The sequence below is a fragment of the Phyllostomus hastatus genome, unplaced genomic scaffold (assembly GCF_019186645.2).
Source record: "Phyllostomus hastatus isolate PE091 unplaced genomic scaffold, TTU_PhHast_1.1 phas_contig_1162, whole genome shotgun sequence".
NCBI lineage: Eukaryota > Metazoa > Chordata > Mammalia > Chiroptera > Phyllostomidae > Phyllostomus > Phyllostomus hastatus.
The window spans coordinates 1,080,812-1,105,584 of record NW_025333537.1 but is presented as its reverse complement, the minus strand read 5'-3'; the positions used below and the strand labels follow the sequence as shown (position 1 = coordinate 1,105,584).

Genomic DNA, 24,773 nt, shown 5'->3' with positions numbered 1-24,773 from the left:
TGTGGGTTGTTTCTGGAGATCTTGAATATATTTTCAGTATAATCAGTGACACAGAGTTTCCCTTGCGAACCTAAATATTAGTTTCTCTTGGGTGAATCCCTGGGCGTGGGACTGCAGGGTTCTGTAATGTGTGCACATCTCTCTGCGTGGGGAACGGCCAGTTTCCCAGACTGACCCTGTGACTCGGCATCCCACCAGCACTGCAGGAGAACTCCAGTTTTAAGCCATTCTGCAAGTGTATAATGGTGTCTGCTCACGGTTGGCAGAGACGCCTTTTATTTTTGTGTGTGTGCCCCCAGTGCCTGGGACTGTGTGTGCTGCCTAGTAGACACTCAACAATTTTTTTTCTCATTGAGTGAATAATGAATAAGTGGATGAATGAATGAAGTGAAAGGGACTTCAGGTGTTACCTGAAGGTGTTATGGCAAGTCCATAGCACATGCACCCCCGTGTCCCATTCTGTTTCTGTGGCAGGCATCACTAATCGATTGTGCCATTTAATCCAGCTGCTTCATTCCAGGCAGGTACTATCCAATAATTTAAGTAGTGAGTGAGATGAGCCGCAGGAGCTAATGCAACTCTAGGTCAAGCCTCCCAGGAGCTGAAGAGGAGACCCAGGATCAGAGTCAGGCCCCTGGATGCCCAGGCGGTCACGGTGCGCCAGGCACAGGACCAGCTGCTTAGGCTGGGCTCTTCCCCGGAAGATGCGAGACCTCTCTGATGAGGGTGGAGCGGGTGGGTGGACATGCATGTGGACTCGAGGCTGGAGTGGGCACTGTCTTGGGGTGCTCCCTGGGCACAGCTGGGGTGGGAAGGCTGATGCCTGGCATCTTCCTGCAGGTGCCCAAGGGTCGCCGGGATGGCCTGCCTGCCCATGTCACCTCTCTGGCCCAGCGGGCATACTGGGCACTGCTGAGCCAGCGGAGAGACCAGAGCATCGTGGCCCTGGGCCGAAGCGGCGCTGGGAAGACCACCTGCTGCGAGCAGGTCCTGGAGCACCTGGTGGGGATGGCAGGCAGTGTGGATGGCAGTGTCTCAGGTACAGTGGTCTCCAGGTGACATGTAGTAGCGTTTCGGGGAGAGGAAGAGCTGGAGAGGGTGCTGGGCTGTTCCTCCTCATAGCCACTCACCTCGCCTTCACTCAGCATGTCCGCAGACCCCACACTGGCTGCTGGGCAGGGCCACCCCAGTCCACCGGATGCCTCTGTGCAAATTAGAGAAAGGTACTCCTTCCTCAAGACATCCCAGCCACGAACGGAGCAACATCATTTGTTGACATTGTTAGAAGGGAATGTTCCACTGCCGTGCTCTAGAAAACCGTCCTACTAAGTACACAAACCTATGACGCTGCGGCGCTGATACTGTGCCCCTGTGATGCGGGGCCCTCGTGCAGTGCACGGCCCATGCAGCCATACACAGGACCTGCTACTAGAGACGGAGGGCGTGGCCGCTGTGCTGGAGGAGTGGACAACCAGAGGGCAACCGAGCTGCTCCTGCACGCCAAGCGGGAGTGCTCTGCCCAAAGCATAGGCAGCGCTGCCTGCGGGAGAACTGGCAGGGGCGTGGAGAGGGGAAGGGGCTGCCTGGGGAATGAGGTCTGAACTTGGCCTTACAGAGTGCCACCTCGCACTAATAATTACGGTGCTAGCAATGATGGCCGTCTACACCGGCAGAGGGTGTGGGTGCCAGGCCTTATTCCAAGGATCCAAACTCACTCATTACTTAGAACAGCTCTATAGGGTATCTACTATTGATTTAAATTTTGCAGACGGGGACGTTAAGGCTCAGAGAAACTGACGGGCTCGTCCGAGGCCACACAGCCGCCACGTCCGAGGCAGAGTCTGGCTCGGGAGCTGTAACCCCTGGGCCACTGCGCTCTGTGGGGTTTTAATTTTAGTTTTTCCTTTTGCCTCCTTCAGGGAGTCTTTTTCAACACTGTACCCCCGAGTCATCTCCCCACCATAAAATTTTAATGCCATAGACATACCACGATCTGTTTATACACGTATGTCTGAGCTCTGCACATAAGAAGGTGAAATTCCCACCATCCCAGAAGCAATTTCTGCTCCCTCGGGGGCGATATTCCTTCTCCCTGCCGAGAATACATGTGCTCGAACGTTGCTGTTCCAGCTGTAATAAATATGATACTAACAATACTAACCGCATTTGGAGCCCACTCGTTCTAAGCACTTGGCTTCGTTAAATCTTCCAGTCCTCATGACAACTGCATGAGGTGGGCACTATAACATTTCCATTCCCAGTGTTATAGATGGGGTAACGGAGCCACAGGGAGGTTAATTAATTTGCTCCAAGTCATGTGACTAGCAAAGGGTGGAGCCTATTCACACCTGCTGAACCGCTGTGAGCTGCTGCTGTTCCGCTGGGGCTAGTCCAGGGCTCTGCTGGTCACCTGCTCTGCACCCGGTGCATGGTGGGAGCTGGGGATACAGCAGGGAGAGGTGCCAGTCTTTGCTTTCCCAAAATGTAGTGCTGCTGTGAGTGAGTGTGTCTGAGGGTGGGAGTCAGGCTAGGCTGTATCCAGGAGCCTACCCCAACCCCTGATGCATAGTAGGTTCTCAATGAATAGTTGTGGGAAGGCTGCAGGGCTTTTTGAGCCTGCTGTGGTGGGGAGGGTGGTCCCTAAGAGCAGGTCTGAGGATCCCAGTGCCCTGCTGTCTCCCTAGGCTTCATCAGGCCTGGGGGCCTCAGGGAAGCCCCTGTCACCCAGATCTGCAATCCCTTCGTGATTCAGTCTTAGTCTCCCTGCACCGCTGCTTGCAGCCAGGATGTGACTGACATTGAAATGTGTGTGGTTTGGAGTTGAGTTGAGGAGGTGGCAAGGAGCCTGCCTGGGCCTGGGGCCTGGGAAAAAGGTGGCCCTGTGACAGGTGGGAGTGGCAGCACCCAGGCTGTAGGTGACGTTCTGCCCCATGCCCCCACAGTGGAGAAGATTCGAGCCACCTTCACTGTCCTCCGGGCCTTTGGCTCCGTGTCCACTGGCCATAGCCGCAGTGCCACCCGGTTCACCATGCTGATGTCACTGGACTTCAGTGCCACAGGCCGAGTCACGGCTGCTCAGCTCCAGGTGAGGCCTCTGGGGGGAAGGGAAAGGGTCTCCCTTGGGGCTGCAGGATCCCCAGCCCTGCTGGGCAGCTGAGCAGAGCCAACGCCTCCTGGGACCCCGGGAGGTGTCTACATGGTCCTAGTCCCCCCCCCCCAGCCTCTGCCAGCTCCTCCCCACCTCACTCCGAGGCCCAGAAAGTCCCCTCCTAGAGCAAGCGGGCCAGTTTGCACCAGAGAATGTCACGGAGATGAAGTATTCATGAATAATATATAATCCAGCCACTCATTAGTCGGGTCTCAGAAGCACAAGCTGAAATGAAATAGTCGCTTGCCAGCCTTCCTGATGGGCGGTGTGTGGCAAACACGTGCCTGCCGGCTCCCGCCCCCGAATCGCCCCGTCCCTCCTACCCCCGCCCTTCCAGCATTCCGTTTGAACAGAACACAGGCTCAGGGGGTCAGAAACGTCGTTCGTATGTGCAGCTGGGATGGTATGCAGACTTGAGGAAAACTTACCCATGCCCACCCTGACCCCGAAGCCCCACCACTCACGGCCACGTGGCTTAGTGAAGGCCTCCGTGGCACAAGAATGTGTCGGAGGGCGGCTCCAGGTCGTCATGGCTCCTCCCCTCGGACCCCTTCGTCGGAAGGAGTCTGTTGCATTAGCGGAGACCCGCGGTGGACTCTGAATTAGCGAGGGGAGGGGCTGATGAGTTTTGGTAGGAAAGTGTCCAGCAGAGTTTGGACCCGAGATGTATCCTCAAAGGGTGGGCCGGGGTGAGGCGCCCGATCGGGGCCTCCGGGTAGCTGGGCGCCAGGCACGAGGCCGAGGCAGCCCAGCGCTGATCCGGTGCCCATCCCCTCCCCTCGCAGACGATGCTTTTGGAGAAGAGCCGCGTGGCACGGCAGCCAGAAGGGGAAGGCAACTTCGAGGTCTTCTCCCAGATGCTGGCGGGACTGGACCCGGATCTCAGGTGAGGGGGTGGGACAGACAGGGACAGCCCGGGGCAGTCATTCAAAGGGCACCACCCCCTCCCCAGGGCCCAGCCTGAGCTCTGCCCAGAGCTGAGAGGCAGCAGCCCCGCTCCCAGGCTGGGCGGCCTGGGCTACGTGTCACCCACTCTGAACCTCATTTTCCCCCCTCCCCCCACTGTAAAGTGAAAACAGTGCCTTGGCTGACCTTACGGGATTAAGTGATTTAGTCCACAGATAGCTCTTTATAAACGCTGGGGGCGGGGGGCCCTCTGATGCAGTGCTGGCGTGTCCGTACAGGGCTGACGGCAGCATGGGAGGGCAGGCAGAGCAGACCCCATGTATTCTAGAAGTTTCTGAATTTGTGGGGGCCTTAAGTACACTTGAAGGTTTGCCTGAAGTGGGTAAAACCCTCGAGCAGGGCGGGGGGGGGGCACTGGGTGGAACAGCCCACAGGGCGGCCAGGTGAGACTCATCTTGGAGGGTGTCCTGGGGGACCCCTCCCCACCTTCAGGTCCTGACAGGTATGTCTGCAAAGGTCTGACTTTAGAGTCTGAGGGATATGTGTTTACATCCGGCCTCTGCCCTGTGTGGTCCTCTCTGAACCTCAGTTTCCCTTTCTGCAGAATGGGTGCCTACTAGTGCCAGCCTGTGGGTGTTTGAGCCAGATCCCATGTCAAGGTAGCAGTCACTGTGTGTGGCACTTAGTAGGGGTGCAACATGGGAAAGTAGGATATATATGTAAACTCTGCCCATGGAGTTTGAACCCTCTCCTGCGGCTCATGGCTTCAGGTGAGAGGTGAGAGGTTTCACCTCTGGGGCCTCCATTTCCTCGTCTCTCAGGACACGGAAGGGCAGGCCCATCTCCCTGGCGACCCCCGAGTTGGGGTTGTCAGTTCCGGGCCCCTGCACAGAGCGCGGTTCTGGGCCTGGCGCGATTGCCCGGAAGGAGCCCCCCATGCAATGCGCACAGGCAGGACAGGGCTGGCTACTGCTGGCAGAGGATCCCAGGCCTCCACGCCTGGCCTGGCCCGGCCCAGGGAGCTGTGAGTCAGAGGGCCTGACCCGGGTGAGACCGGCGTCCTTGGGAGCCAGGACAAAGCTGTGTCTGAGAGATGGGGCTGCCCAGATGAGTTTCAGAGGCCTTGGAAGGGTGGAGAAAAGTGCCTGGAACAACTCAGGCCCTTCAGGAGGCTGGGGCCACACCAGGGGGCTCTCTAGTGACGCCCTGCCCCAGGCCATCTCCCTGTCTTGCCTCTGTCACTGCTGGGCTGTTCCCTCATCCACAGTGAAGCTTCCAAAGGACAAAAACTGGCTTCCACTTCCACAAATATTCTCCCCTTGTCCCATGGGGTCATGTGGCAAATTCCTATTCATCCTTCAAAACCCTGCTCTAAATCCCTTCTTTAGAGCAGTGTTGCCTGATTCCTGCTCCCCCGGTTTCTCCTGTCTACTATTCTGGTTCGTCACTGGGGTGTGCTGTCTGTCTCCCTTCCTCACCAGACCGACATGAGCTCTTTCAATTGGGGGCCCTGCCTTACTCCTCTCCTCCTCCCCCGCATCAGCATAGGGCTTGGCACTGGGTAGATGCTCCTTCATTATTTGTCAAGGTGAACTTCCAACTAATGGAACACGGATCAGGTCAAGTGCAAGGGAAACAAATGCTGAGCACCTGCTCTGTGCCAGACTGGCGTGGGAGTTTATATATAATATCTCATTTAACCCCGTGAGGCAAGTGGTCGAATGCCTATTTACAGGTGAGTTAAAGAGAGAACTATCTTACCTGCTAGCTGGTAGGGCTGGGATTGGACTCAAAGTCTTTCTTTTTTTCTTTTCTTTTTTTAAGGGACACTTTTTTTTTTAATATTTTATTTATTTATTTTTAGAGAGGGAAGGGAGGTAGGGGGGAGAGAGAGAGAGAGAGAAACATCAATGTGTGGTTGCTGGGGGTTATGGCCTGCAACCCAGGAATGTACCCTGGCTGGGAATCGATCCTGGGACACTTTGGTTCCCAGCCCGCGCTCAATCCACTGAGCTATGCCAGCCAGGGCAGACTCAAAGTCTTTCTGACAAGGGTCTGTCCTGGGTGTGAGACAGAGGCTAGGGTGGGGGGCTGGCTGAGATCTAGCGGAGAAGGCACTAAAGGACCCAGGCCTGGAGAAACTGGCTGGGGACTGGTGTGAGCTCCACTTCCCAGGAATGAAAACGAGCCCCCACGGGGGTTTTGGGGGTCTGAGGCTGGGCTCCACCTCCTCCTTTGCTTGCATTCTTCAGGTCTGGGGGTGGGGCAGCCCACCTTCAGGCGGCCCTCTTAAGGAACCAGAAGGGGCCTTAAGCATCATGCCACTTCCCAGGGTGATGGCAGAGGCCAGGGGAGGGCCTGGGTGGCAGGATAGCTCTCCGTTGCTAGCCATGTGGACAGGGTGTCCACTCTGAGTGCCCCTCCTTTGTCACCTGTATCAGGGGAACACTATTCGCATCTGTTGGGTGGGGCTACTGTGCCTAATCTCAGAATTGAGCATATGGCAAGGGCTGAGCCGACCAGGGCTGAGCTGACCCGTCTTCTGAAAGTATCCTTGAGCCAGTTCACACGCCCAGCTAGCAGGAGACCTGGAGCCAGAGCCTGCTGCCATGGTTTAAGCTCGTAACTCTTTGTTTTCCAGGGCTTCCTAGCACTTAGGAGGGGCCGAGTGAGGGCAGTGAGTGAGGAATATTCGAGGGGTGGGGTTTGGGTCGGGGCAGACACTGGGACCTCCTGAGGCTTTGTGAGGACCTCCACACCATGAGGACCACCTGCCCCTTACCACCCACCGCTTCTCTGCTTCTAGGACAGAGCTGTACCTGCACCAGATGGCAGACAGCAGCTCCTTCGGCATGGGCGTGTGGTCCAAGGTAAGGAGGAGGTCCCCCTGGGGTGTGTGTGGGGGTGCCTGTGACCCAGGGCCAGGATGGGAGGGCGATGGAGAGATCTTCTCTGTGACTCATCTCCCCTGCCACCTGGGTTTGCAGTGGGCAAGGGCTGGTCCTGTGTGGGGAGAGCGGGTGCCTTGTAGGGGCTGGGCTTGTCAGGAAATGAGACGCACAAATAAAGAACCAGGAGGGGCGCACGCAAAGGCAAGCGCGTGGGCTCTGGTGACAGGCTGTCTGGGCTCCAACCCCAGCTCCATTGGTTATTAGATACGTGGCCTTAGGCGCAGCACCGCACCTCTCTGAACACCTGCATCCTCTTTGCTAAAGTAACCACAGTAGCTGGATCAGCCTCGTGGCGTTAAATGGATGAAATGAAATGATGTGCACCCAGTGCTTAGCACAGGGCTTGGCCTACATCAATCAATTAATCAGTCAATCGATCAGGCACTCCTAAAACACCTTACCGATGCGTAATGTGGGTAGGTGCAGTCAGACATGGCTTCCTGGAAGCTGGGACCTGTGACTGGGACCAGAGAGACAGCATTCAATTGCTTAAAAAAGCAAATTTGGTTCACTTGTTTGTTTATGCTTTTACTCATTTGTTTATGTTTGGACAATTGTTTTCTGAGTTACCCTCACCAACCCCCCCAATACAGCAGGCCTGTGCTAGGTGCTGGGATTGTGGTCCTCAAACATGAATCTTTGCTCTAGCAGGAGAGACAGACACGACAATTAATGCAGGAATGTGGGGCAGGAACGTGCCAGAAGTTGCCCGAGACGCTGTGGTGACCAGGGGACAGTTGATAGAAAGAGCTACTTGGCTTCTGTCAGGGGAAGCTTCTTAGCCAAGGGGACATTTGGCCTGGGTTTTGAAGGATGAGGAGGAGTTTACCAGGTAAAGGAGCTCGCGTAATTTCCACACCGGAGCCTTTCCCCAAACACCTGTGTCTGGGAAACAGACATTGCTGAGATACTGGGATATCCTCATGCAAAAAAAAAAAAAAAGAAAAGAAAAAAGAAGTAGTTCAATCTACAACCTCATATCATATATAAAAGTTAACAACAACAAAAAAAAGATCATAGACCTAAATGCAAAACTTAAAACCATAATATTTCTAGAAAAAATGGGAGAAAAATTTCTGTAACCTCGGATGACATAAAGATTATTAGATGTGACGCCAAGGCACAGTCTGTAAGACAACAAACTGAGAAATTGTCCTTGATCAAAATCAAGAACTTCTGTTCTTTGAAATTCACTGTTGTGATAACAATACATGCCACAGACTGGGAGAAAAAAAAATATTTGCAAATCGTACACCTGATGAAGTCTTTGAATCCAGAATGCATAAATGTCTTTCGAAATTATAGATAAAACAACCCTGTGAAAAAGATGGGCAAAAGATTTTAACACAACACTGCACCCAAAAGCTATACGGATGGCCGGTGAGCGCAGGGACGCACCCCCCGCATCACCAGGCGTCAGAGACGTTCAAGCCGAAGCCACAGGGAAAATACATCGTCACTAGGCTGTCTGCACTCGACAGGGTCCACCACACCGAGGGCTGGTGAGAACTGGGGGTGACTCCTGGCGGCAGTGTAAAATAGGACAGTCGTTTTGCAAAACAATTTCTTGAAAAAGCTCAACATTCCACCTCCCACATGACACACTCTCCCACTCCCAGCGGAGGAGCGACACTGTATGTCTGTCCCGAAAACTTGTGCGTGAAACCACAGCGGTTTTATGGATAGCAGCCAACACCCGGAAACTACCAGAACGTCTATTAACCAGTGAATGGATGCACACACTGTGAAACATCCACAAAGACAGTAGGAAACGCGTGCACCAGTGATACATCCGAGAACACAGTGGCTCAGGAAGTAGCTTTGCTGAGTGACGAATCTTGGAGGAAACAGAATACTGTGTGATTGTGTGTGTGAGCCCCAGGAAGCCAGAGGAGAGGTCGGTGGTTGCCTGAGATCGGGGGGCTGGCAGGTGGAGGGGAGAAAGGACTGTAAGAGGGGACTTCGGGGGGGATGGAGATGTCCATTGTCTTTATTGTGGTGATGGTTTCCCAGGTGCATTGGCAAAACTTATCAGACTGTATGTTTTAAAGATGAGTCATTTATCCTCTGTCAATTAGACCTTAATAAAGCACTCTCTCTCTCTCTCTCTCTCTCTCTCTCTCTCTCTCTCTCTCTCTCCCTCTGCGGGGCACTACCCACAGAGACTTGCTGATTCAGTAGGTCCGAGGTCGGGCCTGAGAGTACGCATGTCTCCCAAGGTCTCAGGTGTGGCTGATGCGTCTGGCCCAGGGACCCCAGTTTGAGAACCACTGCAGTGGAGTCGCTGCAGCGGGTGGGGTGGGACAGAGTGAGGCAATGCGACCTCCCCATCTGTAAATTCTGGTGCACTCTTCTCTTTCCTGATGCCCCCTTCACTGGGGGGGGGGAGGGTTGGAATCCGCAGTATGTTTTCCTTCATACCTTCTTTCCCAGGATCAGGCAGCGGGTGGCGGGGAGTTAGGAGCCCAGACCTTGACCTTGGAGGCAGAGAGGATGAAAGGCTGCCCCAGCATGGGCATTCTCTTCCACTTCATGAGTTTTAGCCAAGCACATCCATTAGCATCAGCAAGACGGCTGCTGTTTGCTTTCCTCTGTTTTTTGAGGGGGAGCGGGCTTGCTTTCCTCTGCTTTTTGAGGGGGAGCGGGCGGCTGCCTGGCCCCCAGAGCTCCCCTGGCCGGACCTGTTTGCCTGGCTGGTTTGTTCAGCCTGCACGCAGGAGCGGGCCCAGTGTGACTCCTGTCAAGGAGGCGTTTGAAGTAGTTTTTTTTTTTTTTCCTGTATTTCTGGGTGGTGCTTTTTCAGACCGGTTGATTTGTGGGGATCGGTAGGGCGTTCCTTTGTTCTCTTTCTGCTGCCTGCCAGGGACTGAGAGAGAGAGTTTTCTCTCCTTTCCAACAACAGAAATGCAGTCTGAAAATTTGCTGGCTTTTGACACAAGGCTGGGCTAGTTTTCCGGGCCCAGACAGTCTGGGTACAGTCTCCGTAATGGCATTTGGCGGCCAGGAAATGCCTCCCCAGGATGGGAGCTGCTGGGCACAGGTCCCCAAAGTTGCCGAATTCAGCGAATAAAAATACAGGGTGCCCAGAACTTACTCTCTTAAATCTGACCTGGTTTTATCGAGGTGACTATAGTTAGTAGTACTGTATTTACTGTCCACTTGAACTTGCCTGGGAGAGGAGGACCTAAGGGTCCGCGGCACGCACGCAAAAGTGGTCACTGTGTGAGGTGAGGGTTGTGTTGATGAACTTCATCGAGGCCATCATTTCACAGCCTGTATGTGTGTGAGGGCATCCCACTGCATGCTTAAAAATACATAACTTTGATTTGCCCATTATAACTCAATAAACCTGGGGAAATGTCCGATGCCCACTTAACTTTGAATTTCAGAAAAGCGTAAAATAATTTTTGGCATACATATGTTTCCAATATTGCATAGGCAGGCCTGCAGGGCTAGAGTCATATCAGAGAAGGCTGCCTGGAGGAGGTGTGCATGCACTGGACCTGGACTACGGAAGTCAGATAGGTGCAGGGAGGCCAGCACTCCTGCTGCACAAGAAGTTGGTGGGGGGTCTACTTCTGTTAAAAGTTCACCCATTGCTTGTCGGAGCTGGAAGTTAACTAGATGCCTGCATTTTATCCGGCGGTTCTATTACCCACATTCCTCTCTGGCCGAGCCCGGCTCCTCCCCCTCTCAGCCAGTCCCCCGGCTCTGCTTGGTTCTGCTTCTGTGGCATCTGTAACAGTTGTTTGCATTGTCCCCTGAAAACTCACTGAGGACAGTGGTTAAGCAATGGGCTCTGGGGTCTGACATGGTCATGTCCAGGTTCAAATCCCGGTACCGGCGCTTCGGCGGGCTGACCTTGAGCAAAGTGACTTTACTTCCCTGGGCCTCAGTTTCCTCATTTGTGAAACTGGGTTGGTGATTGTCGCCCTTGCCTGAAACGAGGTAAAGCCCGTTAAGTACTAGACCGTGCCTGGAATTTCACCAGCTCAGCTTTTAGAATTATTGTTGTTGTTCAGTATCATCCCGGACAGCGGCGTGGGGGCAGGTGCGGGGAGCAAGGCCGGAGTGGCCCCCGGCGAGCCCAGCCCGCAGTTCTTGGCGGTGCGTGCCACATTTTTTCTCTGACTGGCTTTATTTATCTCTTTTCTCTCCTAGTTTATTTTTTGGATAAAACATTTCTTTTAAACAACTTAATAATTCCTTCTATGGAAAAATCAGAAAAAAGCATACAGACAAAACCCACGCCGAAACACACTCACACTCACACAGCCCAAACCAGGCGCCAGCGGCCGCCCCAGCGGCCGCCCCGGGGCGACCTTCTGCAGGTCCCCGCAGCGCGGCTGCCGCAGGTGTTCTCCGCAGCCTGGAGCGGCCTGCGCGTCCCGGAAACTCTCACACACAACACTTTTAATGGCCGTTGGCCGCAGAGCAGTGATTCCCTGGGCTGCTTCCCTCACGTCGTCCTTTTCCAAAAGGCTCTACACCCTCTTGGCCAGCCGTTCCCACCTCCGGCTGTGAAGTCTTCTGTCCAAGGTCCGAGGAGAGGCCTCCTCATAGGACCTTGTTGTATGGTCTCCTTGGTAACAGTCTCTCCTTGCGTATCACACTGTGTACTTATAGTCTGTCTCCCCTCGACCCTAAGGTCTGTGAGGACGGTTGGGGGGGTCTTCTGTGTCCTGTTTGCGGCTTAATATCCAAGGCCCAGCACTGAGCCAGGTGCACACTGAGTGCTTTGCTGAGTGAGCAAATGAATGAAGGAGCACGCCCCACACCTTGGCCAAACTCATGTCTTTTCAGTTTTCTAAGCTCTGCTACTGTGGAGGGCAGAGCTACGTTAATTACGCTTTGACTGATGGCTGGTGGCTTTGAAGGCATTTCCTAGGCTCTGGGATGTGCCCGTGCTTTCTTTGGAGCCCCTGCCTGCGTCCTGGAAGCTGGGGCTCTCGCCAGGCATGGCGGTGGCCCTGGGGGAGGGGATTAATGACAAGGTTTGGGGCTGTCATCCCTCAGCCAGCCTGGAAGTCCAAAGCCTTCAAACCCAGGATTGGCAGAACCGTGGGCCTGGCTCAGTGGGTGGACATGCTCTACCATCAGTGGCTTTTGCTTGGGGACATGAACTGGCAGCTCATTGACATTCACTCCGCACTGGATGTTTAGTGATCTCACACCCTGGGCACTGGCACAGAGAGAGAACTCAGCTGGGCTTCTGCCACAAAGGGCTTGTATTTTGGAGGTGAGTGGGGGCTGCCATAGCCATAAAAGCAGATCATTCCAAGCCAGACTGATAGGTGCCTGAATAGATGTCTAAGTAGGCTGAGGGTATGCTGGCAGGGTAGGGGCGTATCAGGGAAGGCTTCCTGGAGGAAGTGACAACAAACTGGTCCTGGACTAAGAGTGAAGTTAGGTGCGGTGCAGCCACCATTCCTGCTATGCAGAGCACCTGATACCGAGGTAAATGTGGGGGGGGGGATAGCACAGAGTACGGTGTGGCTGTGGAGCAGAGGATGAGGGCGTGGGGGCATAGGGTGTGGGGCTTGGGCCAGTCAGCTAGAGCGCAGGCCCAGGGTGGAAGCACTGAGGCCTCTGGGGAGGTGCTGGACTGCCAGTCGTGCCTCCTGGTCCCTGCAGCACGCCCTCACCTGCCTGCTGCCACACTCAGCTTTTACAGGGAACTTGTTTGGGATCTGCTGGGGGCCCGAGGCCCGTTTGAAATCACAAAGCTTTCATATGATTTTCTTGTTCTCTGCACTTTATTTTTCTGCAACATAGCCTGGGTGTTTGTTTTTTTTTTAAAGTGATCGTCATCCTTGCCTCCCAGCAGTTGGCTTCCGCCTGCCACATTTCAGACTCTGGCCCGGGTGCACTTACTCTTTATGACCCAGGTGTCAGCCCCGGAAAGGTCTCTAAACAGGGTGGGGGGTCATGTGCTTCTGCCAGGGGCTCTGCTGGGAGCTTTCTGTGCTTCATCCTCTGAATGGGCCCTAGAGCATTATTATCCCGTCTGTTTTTTGGGAAGAATACCCAGGCTCAGAGAGGGCTCAGTCTTGTGTCTTGGCTGAAGACTTTGTCTTCTGGGATCTGACCCACTGTGCCCCCTTGGGTCACTTACCTCCTCTTAGCCTCAGCTTTTCCACCTGTGGAATGGGCACAGCATCACCCAACTCCTCGGTCTGTTCCTAGGATAGGGGCCCAGGAGAATATGTGGCAGCTGGTGACTCTGCCTCTCTCGAGTGGGGGCCTTGGGCCAGTGCTTTGCCTTCTCTGAGCCCCAGTTTCTTGCCCTGTCCATCGGACAGACCCACACCTGCATAATAGGGCAAAGGCACCTAGCACAGCATAGTAGATGCTCAATGAACATTTTCTCTTCTCCCTGCTTAAATGGATTCCCCAGTGCCCAGAGACGGTATGGACTGGTCAGTTCTGAGCGTGGGGCAGAGTCACTGGGAATGGAGCTCCCAGCCCTGGATGACACCTGCCCTGCTCCCCACTCCCCCTGGCCTCCATGAGGTTCACCCCGTTCTGCAGGCTTGCATGTTTCTTCTGCCATGGAACCAAATCAGTGTTCAGCGTGTTACTCCTGTGGCAGACTCCATCCAGGGGGTGGAGGGGCGGGAACCCCCTGGGCTGGTTGGTTGTAGAGACACCAGGGAGCCCACCACAGCCCTGGAAGAGAGAGGATTGGTTTATACCCACACTGCACTTACAACCAGGGGAGACGACTCCCAGATGCCAGCCGGTCCCTTCTCCAGGGAGACCTCTGAGGTCACGTGCTCCGTCAGAGAGCAGCTCCCAGCTGCAAACCGTGGTTGCCCACCGCCCTCCACTCTGCAGGAGAGGCCCACGTGAGCATCCGCAGGGTCCTCGGCACCCACTGCACCACGCTCCCCCCTCCCACCCCTGCCCCCTACCCTTTGCTTGGAGACCCTCCCTGCCTTCCCAGCACCCACCTCGTCTTGCTCCTTTTGTTTGCCTCACAGGCCACTTCTTCCAGGAAGCCTCTGAGCCTCCCATTCAGCTCCTTGCCCCTCCTCCCTGGAATCTCCCAGCCCTAGGCACCCCTCAGTGCTGTCGTTGGTACCTCTGCTCCCTCGCCGGACCGGGAGCCCCTCGAGGAGGACAGGGCCATGCCTGCCAGACTGGAACGTGGGCCACAGTGGGGAAAGGCTTCCCCAGAAAACCTTTAATGTGACAGAACATTTTGGACTTCTTTTTTTCACTAAAGTCTTTGGTTGACTTTGAGTCTTTGTGCCAGATAAATCCTGGGCACCTTGTGAGTTGACTATTTTTTCCATTCAATTTTTTTTTTTTTAGTTGAGTAAGACATAGAGTAAAATGTATCAAAGTGCACTAATTTTAAGTGTACAACTTGATAATGACTGTGTCCTTAAACACAACTGCAGCCATACCCCAGATCAAGATCTGAAATATTCCTCATCCCAGCGAAGGCTCCCGCGAGTCCCCTCCAGGTCAGGGGTAACCCTTCCCCCCCGGAGCCACCACCCTGACCTCTCGGGTCATAGATCAGTTTTGCTGACACCAATGGGGTCACACAATGCGTGGGTCTTTGGTCTCTGACGTCCCTGACTCACAGTGGGTTTGTGGGACTCACACATGTGGTTGTGTGTATCAGGGGATCAGTTTTTTTCATTGCTGCATAGTACTCCACACACGCCCTGGCTATACCACCTGTTGTTTATCCGTTCTCCCATGAGTAGACATTTGGGCTCTGACTTGACTTATTCCTCTAATGTGACTAATTTCTCTTTGCACGAGTTTGATGCAAGGACTGGCTTTTATCCAAGATGTTGGGCTCTTTAGAAGGTTAAGGAATGGTGAACATCTTCCTGATTCTAATCGCTCTGGAAGCGTATACATTTGTCCCTCCGTGTCTTCTGTTGCAGTGGAGACTTGGGGCAGGGAGGAGGAGAGAAAGAGGCCAATTAGCTTTAGCGGAATTTTTCTCGCCCTCCGCCTCACATGGGCTGAGTGGCATACGGTGCAGCGTGCCTGTAATTTAAAGCCAAACGCCAAGCGCGGACAGTGGGAGCCGTCGTAAACGTGTCGCCACCATTCTTTGGAGTCCTTCCTCTGCTCTTGGAAATCTCATAAATAACCATGTTGGGAGGATGCCTCTTCCTTCCCCCTGTTTGCTCCAGGGGAGCAGCTACAGTTGCTAGGTTGGACTCCTGGTTGCTAGGGAATCTGTGGTCCTCTGCTGGCCCGGAAATATGATGGGTCAGTGGAACATGCTTTTGCTGTTCATGGAAATATTTCCTCCACAGCGAATCTCTCAGTGTCCCTGCCTACTTGGACGTCGTCCCAACGGGTCCATGGTCCTTGCAGGACCCTTTCCCGGTTAGAAGTGGCTTGAATGGATGAGACAAGCAGCCTGGACTGGGAGTCAGGAAAAGCCTGATTCCAGTCCCGTGTCTGGTACTAATTTGCTCTGTGACCTTGGGTGAGTGTCACCCCTTCTCTGGGCACGGTATGCCACAAAATTCAAGGACCAGCCCTCCTTAACAGTGATGATTCATCACCCATGCTCGGTCCGAGTGCAAGTCAGTTCCTCATTCTGTGCTGGTGGATTATTGACGAAAGAATTCTCCCCGCTCACTTCCTCTCAACCCAGCAGGCTCCTGGGCTGAGTCTCCTTGGCCAGATGGTGTGAGTGCAGGAATTTCAGACTAATTTTAATGTTCAGTCAAACATAATTGGGATCATAAATCTAAAAAAGGAAAACAACACTCTACACCCATAAACATCCGATCGTGTCATTTTCTCTTTCCTCCTGCTGAAAAATCTTTGGCCCATTCCCATCGCCGGCAGTGGGGGCCCACTGCTGGGGCCACAAGGGGTGATATCCTGGGAAGAACCTGGACTCACTGGCTTGCCGTGGTATCTGGATCGGCTAGTGATGTCTGCTGCAGGTCCGGGAGGGTAGATGGGGCGTGTATTTGCCAGTCATGGCCGGAGAGTCAAGCTCCTGCCCTTGAGTATTGTGTCTGAGGCCTTCCCACACCCATCTCCTCTCGTCCGTCAGCCCCACCCCCAAACACACCTGTTCTGTTGTCTCCAAAGATCTGCTCTGCGCCTGTCGTTCCTTCTACCTGTCAGGACCTTTATTACGTGGCAGGGGTCTGCCTGGCCTGTTCGGCTTTCGAACTTCAGTCACAGCTTGGTGTTGTCTCCCGGGGTGGGGTTAGTAGCGCGTTCCTGCCTCTGATAATCCTGCCTAGCTCCCCACTCACACCCGGATCCTACTACTTAGCCTTTTTCATGTGTACTTGCTTTTTTTTTTTTTTTCTTTTCTTGAATCTCTTTCCACTTCTACCTTGAGAAGTCCTCAGAGTCAAGTTCTGGGTTTTGCTCCTCTTTGCATCCCCAGAGCGTGGCACAGAGCAGAGCCTCAGTGGCTCTGCTGAATGACCACGCAAATGAATAAAAATCGTACTGCCCTCCAGAGTCAGATAGAAACGATTGTCCACGCTCCTCGGCTTGATCGCGGGTCATTTACCGTGGTCGTAGAGTGACCACACACGTCCCCTGAGGCTGAGCGTGGCTTCCCGTCGGGAGTTTGCGTTTTCTGCACCGTGACGGCCTCCTTTTCTTCCTCTCCCCTCTGCCCTCAGCCCGAAGACAAGCAGAGGGCGGCCGCTGCCTTCGCCCAGCTGCAGGGCGCCATGGAGACGCTGGGCGTTTCAGAGAGTGAACAGCGAGCCGTTTGGCGGGTGCTGGCAGCCATCTACCACCTCGGTGCGGCGGGGGCCTGCAAAGGTACGTCCTCCCCGCCCGGCTCCCCTGGGCTGCCCACCGTCGTCTCCTCGGGCAGGCACCTGGCACGGCCCTTCTCCCGATGAGGCGGGACAGCGTCCGTGTGTCATCTCCTCTGTGTCCAGGCTGCCGAGCGGGAGGCTGTGGAACAAGGCACAGTGGGAGGGAAAAGGGGCCAGGGCTGCCGAGCAAACCTTGCAGAGCCTCGCTCGCTGTCCGCCGTCCGGGAGAACTTCCCGCCGGGAGCGGGGTGGCCTGCAGCTGCGCCGTCCGGTGCAGATGCCACGGCCCGCACGCGCCTACTGAGTGCTTGAACCGTAGCGAGTGTGACTGAGGAATTCAATTTTGCGTGCATTACATTTTAACTAACATAAGTTTAAATGGCATGTGTAGCCAGTGGCTCCTTGTACGGAGCAGTGAAGCTCTAGACCATGGGAAAGAAGGCTGTGTCCACACAGTAAAGGCGACGAGTTTCTATCTAGACATCTCGGAGACGCTCCCGCCGTACGTGCTAAAGACGACCCAGGCATCCTCTTCCTCCCGGGCCTGCCCCTCCTCTTAAATGGGCTGTTTGCTGATTGTCCTTACGTCAACCTTGTCTCCCAGGTGGTTCCCATCACCCTCCTGCCCTCACCCCTCCCTGCCCAATCATTCACGCTGCCGTGGAGACACTGTCTGTGATAGCTTTTCTGTCCTGGCCTCTCCGTTGATACTGTTGTCACTTGAACCTGGGTGCCGACCATTGTTTTTGCTTGGACTGGTGCAGTAGCCTAGGTGCAGCCTGGTTGCTGATGTCTTTGTGCTTCCTTCTGTCCATCCTCATTGTGGCCACTGGCCTCCTTTCTAACATGCAACCCATGTGTAACCTATTATGCCATTCACCTGCTTAGGGTCCTCCCGGGGCTCTCCTTTGCCTGCTAAATCCAGTAAAATTCCTTGGCTTGGCATTCACGGCTCCTTAGTTCCCTAACCTAGTCTCTCCTGCTCTCCCTTTGGCACCACGGAAGGCCCTGGGAAGACAGTAGGGATCAAAAGCTATGCGGTTCCTGCCTTTATAGGGCTCATGGTGCCTTGTATTATGGGCAGAAGCCTGCCTGCTGCTTACCATGGTGCATCCTGCAAACCACGAGAGTTTTTGCATTTCAGTTAGTTGGAAAACTATATAAATAAGAATAGTATTTGGGAACATGCAAAAGTTACACGGTATTCAGATTAAACATAGGGCACTTCCTTGTACATTTTTCATCTCATTTGTAGAGGTGAGACTTCTAGACTTGAAACCATCAGCCTGCTTTGCTGCTGCCTGAGACTGGGGTTGTAGCTGCACAGTTCAGGCCGGCAAAGCCGTGTGGGTCTCGAGCTCGGCGAGGGCATCTATAGGTTAGGGAAGTGTGGATGGGGCGAGCCCATTGTACAGAATGGAAAACTGAGGCTCTGAAGGTTTGGTGCAGTAAGCTGCAGGGCGTGGGCTCTTGAGAACTATTTTTACTCACAGATTTGAGTTCAGTCCCTCTTTCCACAGGCTAAGAGCGGGGCTGATGTGAGGGTTACACAGGGTTAAGGGAAGGACACTGAGCTAGGCCAGGTTCCCCCAAAGGAGACCTTGAGGCAGAGATTTGGGTGCATGTAGCTTATCTGGGAGGGGATTCCAGGGGGCATGGAGAGGGGAGGGGGGAGTGAGACAGGGGACGGAAGGCAGGTGATGCTGGCTGCTCTGATGAACAGGTTACAGGCCCAGTCCCACAGGGAGCTCCTGGGAGGCTCGAAGGACACACCCTAGAGGAGGGGGAGCTGGGATATTTATCCGACCCCTCCTGCTTCTCCCTGGTGGAAGGTAGCTCCCCAGGGACATGACCTCCTGCAGCCCCAGCCCACCCCATGCAAGCATTGAGCATGCTCCTACAGCCAGAGGAAGCAGAGAGGCACAGACAGGTGCCTGCATTAACAGGCCAGGGACATTTATGGGGGGCACAGGTGGGGTGGCCAGGGCAAGGGGTCATGGGCAGGTCATCAAGAGCATCTAGTTCAAGGCAGTCACCCAGTAGAAGACAGCTCTACCACGGTGCTGCTGAGCCTGGGTTAGGGGACTGTCCCAAGGTGGCCCAGCCACTTGCGCCTCGGCTGCACTCAGCTCAAACAGGCTTGCTCCCTGCAAGCACTCCGCGTGGTCTCGGGGGAGAGCGACTGGCAGATGGGTGGCACCGTTGAGCCCTCTTGTCACACTGGAGCCCTCTCTGCCTCCACTGTGACTACACAGAAGCTAGCGTAGCCCCACCCCCACCCCCGTCCCAGCCTTGGGACCGGCCACCGGAGAAGTCGGAAGCCTGAGGCCCTCCTCCAGGGCACAGGGGACGTCCCCTCTGCTGCGGGCTCAGGGGCCTGACCTGTACCTGGGGCTGCCTGTAATGATAAAAGAGAAAGGCACATTTATAAATATTTTATTAATACATGATTATGGCAATAATTTCTCCCAGCCTCCCTCATCGCAGCGTATAAATTATTTTAAGAGGAGCTGCCGTCAGTCTGCCTGGGAGGCTGGCTTGATGATTTACTCACTGTATATTCTGCTTTGGAAGATTTCATAATAGGTTGCTCTAAAATCAGCTATTAAGAATTTCAAAGTCATATATAAATGTCTTTGCTTTGTGTCATAACAGATCATTTTGAAATACTCCATTAATCAAGGCTTTTTTTTTTTTCATTACGTGATCTCCTCTCAGTGTGCCTGGCTGCCTTACCCTGTCTGGGGAGCCGGAGCCTGTCTTTGAAAGCTAGTATCTGACCCTGTGGGGAGATTTTGGGCCTTTCAACTGGACTCAGGGATTTTTTAACTGTTATTGCAATGATAAGAAAAATAATCACTGATATTGGTTTAGCTTTCGATGGTTTCAGAGGTACTTGTACTTCTGTTTTGCTTTTTGAGCTGATGAGATTCACGCAGTCGTTCGGTGAGGAAGGACAGAGCCCCACGGGCAAGCGTCGGGACGCAGCCTGCTGGCTGTGAGCCCTGGGGGGCTTCTCTCAGCCTCAGTTTCTTCCTCTGTAGAATGGGGCTAATGATGGTACTCACTCTGTGGGCTTGTGAGGATTCAATGAGTCAAGGCCAAAACCCGTGGAGCACAGGACTTGGCTCGTGGTGGGGGGATCAGAAAACGGAGGCTCAGAGATGGTGTGTGATTTACCTGCGGTCACACAGCTGGTGTGTTTCAGGGTGAGGTTTGGAACATCGGCTGCTCTTCCTGCAGAGACTGCTCCACTGCCCCAGACCTTGCAGCGGGCTGTTCAGGTCATTCCTGCCGGGGACCCTGACTCCTCTCCCGGGGCCCTGTGCTGCGTGCTTGCAGGCATGACGGTGTCCCTGCAGAGCCTTAGGACCGCCCGCCGGGAGGGGCGAGAACCATTATGATGCCCATTCGACAGATGAGGAGAGTGAGGCCTGATGGAGAGGTTTGTCCATCCTCCCCAGGGCGCACGACCAAAACCAGAAGTGGGGTTGGGACCCGAGTCTGCCCACGCTCTGGGACCTCCTGTCCCCGAGCCCCGTGTGCTGTCGGCAGCCTCTGTCCCCACAGGCTCCCAGAGGTCTGGTGAGGCCACGTTTTCAATGAGCGCCCGAACTGGTTTTACTTACAAAACTTCTGACGCCAAATGTGTGTGGGTTTTTTTTTTTCCTGACACCAACTAATTCTTTAATTCTCCAGACACCAACTTAGTGTCCTAGACTCAGTGCAGTTCTGACACTACCTGGGGTTAGGGCACACCCCATGCATAGGTCCAGGGCTCTGCCCCACAGGACTGCCCGCTTTCAGACACCAGTGTGAGGTGTGGGCCCCCCAAACCTTTAAACCAACTGGCTGGAAGGCCAGGGGCTTCCCACAAGCCCCTTTGCCAGTTTGATAATTTGCTAGAACAGGTCACAGAACTCAGGAAGTCACTTTACTTACTGTTACTGGTTTATAATAATGGAGACAACTCAGAAACAGCCAGATGAAAGAGATGCATAGGGCAAGGGATGTGGGAAGGGGCGGAGCTTCGATGCCCGCGCCCCCCACCTCGGGGCACCCGCCTCCAGCACCTTAGTGAGCTCACCACCCCCAAGCTCTTCGAACTCTGGCACTTAGGGTTATTCGTGGGGGTTTCATTTCATAGATGAGATTGATCACACACATCATGGACCAGTGGTGATTAATTCAATCTCCAGCCTATCTCTCCCCCACCCCACCCCTTGAGTGAGGCTAACAGTTCCACCCCTCATCTTAACCCCCATCCTGGGGTTCTCCAGGGCCCCCCAGCGCTGCACCACTCATCTCGTCAGCATACCAAGACTGTCCTCTCACTTCGGAGATTCCAAGGGTTTTAGGAGCTGTGCGCCGGGGACCAGGACGAAGACCAAACACGTATTAGTCACAGGTGCCAAGCCCTGCGCAGCAGCCCCCAGACCCAGCGGGCTACTGGCCTCCACCCAGCGGCCTCTTAGGGTATAAAGCATTGACCCCTAGTGTCCAGGGTCAAGCTGAAGGTGGGGGAGGGGAGGGGCACCAGGCAGCTGACCCCAGGGGATTTTTCCTTTCAGGTACCGCCTGCCCTCTTCTCCCCACCTGGGGAGCCAGAGCCATCACTGTCTCCTTCTCTTCTGAACACTTCCTTCCCTTTTTTTCTGCTCTAAAAGTGCAGCAGTCCTTCTTTGCCCCCTTCAGGGCTGCCCAGACCGTTTGGGGTGGTCCCAGACTAATGGGTGCCCGGCCCCCCACCCTCCGGGGACCCTATGGTCGCTGCTCAGTTCAGCCTCTGCCCATGGAGCCTTCAGCACCAAGGTCACACGGGCCCCAGCGTGACCCTGTGGGGGTCATGCCCCGCCCCTCCCGCAGTCCCATCAGGCCCCTGTGGGCTCCTGAGTTCCGGCAGGCTCTGCCACCATGGCCTCCCCCTCCCACACCCTCTCCAAGCCTTCAGGCCCCAGGACATGGTGTGCTTTATCCCCAGAGGCTTTGGGACCCCATCCGTCTGGGCACCTGGCTGGCTGTGAGGGCCCGGGATGGCCCTGTCGTGTGGTGCCCCCGGCAGCCTCCAAGTCTGGGGGATGCTCCTATCGGGATGCAGCAGGGAAGGGACACAGGGGTTCCGGAGTCAGCCAGTCCCGGGTTCCGATCTCACCTTGGCCTTTTATTGGCTGTGTGTGACCTTGGCGAAGTTATGGCACTGCCCTGAGCCTCATCTGCCCAAGGGACAGGGCAGCATGGAGCTGTCTGCGGCTCCCTAAAGTCGCCATGCTAATAACCTTGACCCTGGACTGCCTCCCATGAACCGGCCAAGTGGCGCCTTGCCGAGCTGGTTTTCATAAAGAGGCTTGTTTGGAGAGGTCGGGCACAGCCGGCCTGTGCATCTTAGGAAAAGTGTCCTTAGGGTGGCAGAGGGCCAAGCCCCTCCCTCCCTCTGCACCGTCTCCCTGCCTTCCTGTCTCCTGGGCTAGCTGGCAGGAACGGGTCCCTTGGGGAGGCAGTGGGAGGGGGCCCTGGGGGCTGGCTCCACATGGCAGGCGGAAAACCCCGGGTGATTTGACATCGCGGCTGGTTTGCTGTTAACCGAGGCCCATGGCCCGGGCCATCCCTCAGGGGCCATCAGGCCGCCACTCATCCCACCTCCTGTTTTTCCCTTTCGCGAAAAGTGGTCCGCAGAACAATTAGCTGGCGCCTGTGTGTTTCAAATGGCAGCAGACAACGCTCTCTGGAGCTCACTTGGTAGGAGGGAGCGAGGGAGGAGGGACACGCTGGGGCCCTGCTTGCGACAGAGCGGCTTTGAATCCCGGCTCCCCTGTGTCCTGAATGGGTGGCTGGACCTGTGTGAGGAGGCATTTTGCCTCCCTGGACCTCAGCACCCGTGACTGTCACGCGAGAATAGCCCCACCTGCCCTCTGCAGCCATCGTCAGATAATGGTTGGCACTAAAACCTGCCCCTGAGGGGGCCGGAGAGGTCCTTAGGCCCATGGGGGCGGGGTGCGGGGGGGGGAAGAGCCCAGGCCTCGAAGGAGCGAGGCTGCCCCCGGAGGGCGCGTGACGAAACTGCGGTGCCAGTGAATGGAAGGCTCAGAACCAGCCTCCAGCTCTGGACCCTCAGTCCGGTGCTCTTCCCGCGGTGCTCTTCCCGCCGCTTAGCAGAAAGTGCTGAGGGCCGAGCACTGTGCAGGGTGGCGGCTCCCACACCCTTGAGCGCCACAGCCCTGGGCTCGGAGGGAAGTGAGGGTCCCGGCACGGCACACGCATGTCCAGTTCCTGCGCCGCTGAGTCACAGATCAGCCCCGCCTCTGTGGCTGTGAGGGATGATGGACGCTTTCTCTGGGAAGTCGGAGACGGTTTGTCACCCCGCCGGCTGTCCGTCATTACGCAGATGACAGTAATGTTCAGAATCCAAAACAGCAACGCGGATGCCTGGATGGCCCCCTTGCTTTGCTTCCCTTTTTCTCGGTGGCCTGGCGGGAGGATTCATTTATTTGCCTTTCACTGAATTTGCCAGTCTACTCGCTGCTGACCCCGTTGCCTAATATACGGCACGGTCGGCCCATATATAACCCGAGGAGGGGCCGCGTAATGGGCTGATGAAGGGAGGCTGCCAACCGGCCCGCAGCTCCCCGCCCGCCCTAATAAAGAAGTCAGTCCCCAAATGGATGGGACCGTAACTCAGGGAGCCCCGAGGGGGCTGCAGGAAGGAGAGGCGACAGCAATAATGATGAGAGCCCAGCCCCCTGCTTTCTGCTGGGGCACCCCAACATCTGGCAACCAGGGCAGTCCATCCAAGGGCAGGAGGGGGCAGCCAGATGCTCCCCAAGCTGAGCAAGACCCCGTGCACCAAAGGCCAGTGGGAATAGTAATAGGGATGCCGTCAGCACAAAGCACTGGCCATATATTCAAATGACACTTGGTGAAGTGTTTTACTATTTGTATTGTCTTAAAGCTACTGCTACGCAATGCTGCATGGTTGTCTCCCTATGAGGAATGGAAACAATATAGAAGAATATAGAATGAACAGACGTCTCCCCTGACTCCCCTGGCCCCCCTGCCCTCCAAGGGGACCATTGTTAGGGTTTAAAGGTGACAGTTATTGCAACGGAAGAGCCAACACTGATGCACTGCTGTTAACCGAGGCCCGCCGTCTGCACCGGGGCTCACTCTCGGTGGTGTACGTTCCGTGGGCGTGGACACTTGTGCAGAGCTACGTGACCGCCATGTCACTGCTCTGACCGGCTGAGCCTTTTTGTGTGGACGTGTTTGGTCTGAAGAAACTACAGATTGTCAGGAAGCTGGAGCTGCAGTGCGGAGTCCCACGACCGTTCCCCGCGGGGGCAGTGCGCGCAGCTGTGGTTGGTCCCTGGTAGCGCCAGGAAGCTGACATGGGTGTATTACCGTAACCCCACTATACGCCCACCTTCCGGCCTTTAAAGCTGCATTTAGTTACATCTATGCACACAGCAAATATTTGGCCGGCTGGTTGGTTGGTGTTTTTATGCAAATGCATCCACCCCGTCTCCACGTCTACGCCCTTTGCTTTTTCCCTCTCACAGCGTGTCTTTGACCTCTTTGCGCTCTGGGTCACAGCCGTGTCCCTAATTCTCCTTGTCGATGGCGAGGGCTCTCCTGGAATGGGCATGCCTCCCATTCTGCTGATCATTCGGGTTGGTTCCTGCTTTTTGGTATTCTAACCCATGGTTAGAACGGCCCACCGCACACCCCTGTATGTGGAGGTCGTGCACACGTGCGAGCGTTTTGGAGGCACGGTTCCCTGGATGTGGAACTGCTGGGTCCAAGGCCGAACATTTCGTGGATGTGATCCGGGTCGCCTCCGTGGGCGCTTGCACGGGCTGGCTGGTCGGCTCGCTTAACCCTCACGAGCCTGTGCGGCAGGCACTGCTGTCATTGTTCCTGTTTGTGGGTGGGGGCGCCCACGCCCAGAGAGGTGAAGTCCCTAACCCAGGGTCACACAGCTCTAAGCGGCACAGA

General features: G+C 55.2%; 1 protein-coding gene across 2 annotated transcripts in view; it reads left to right on the top strand.

Moving 5' to 3' along the window:
• Positions 1-24,773, top strand: part of MYO18B (myosin XVIIIB) — a 225,154-nt gene that overhangs the window by 24,658 nt on the left and 175,723 nt on the right. For both annotated transcript variants that reach the window (XM_045843131.1, XM_045843139.1), the window contains exons 8-12: positions 841-1,039; positions 2,943-3,085; positions 3,934-4,034; positions 6,861-6,924; positions 16,641-16,785. In XM_045843131.1, coding sequence (XP_045699087.1) covers positions 841-1,039; positions 2,943-3,085; positions 3,934-4,034; positions 6,861-6,924; positions 16,641-16,785 — 652 coding nt within the window. The remainder of the gene's footprint in view (positions 1-840; positions 1,040-2,942; positions 3,086-3,933; positions 4,035-6,860; positions 6,925-16,640; positions 16,786-24,773) is intronic.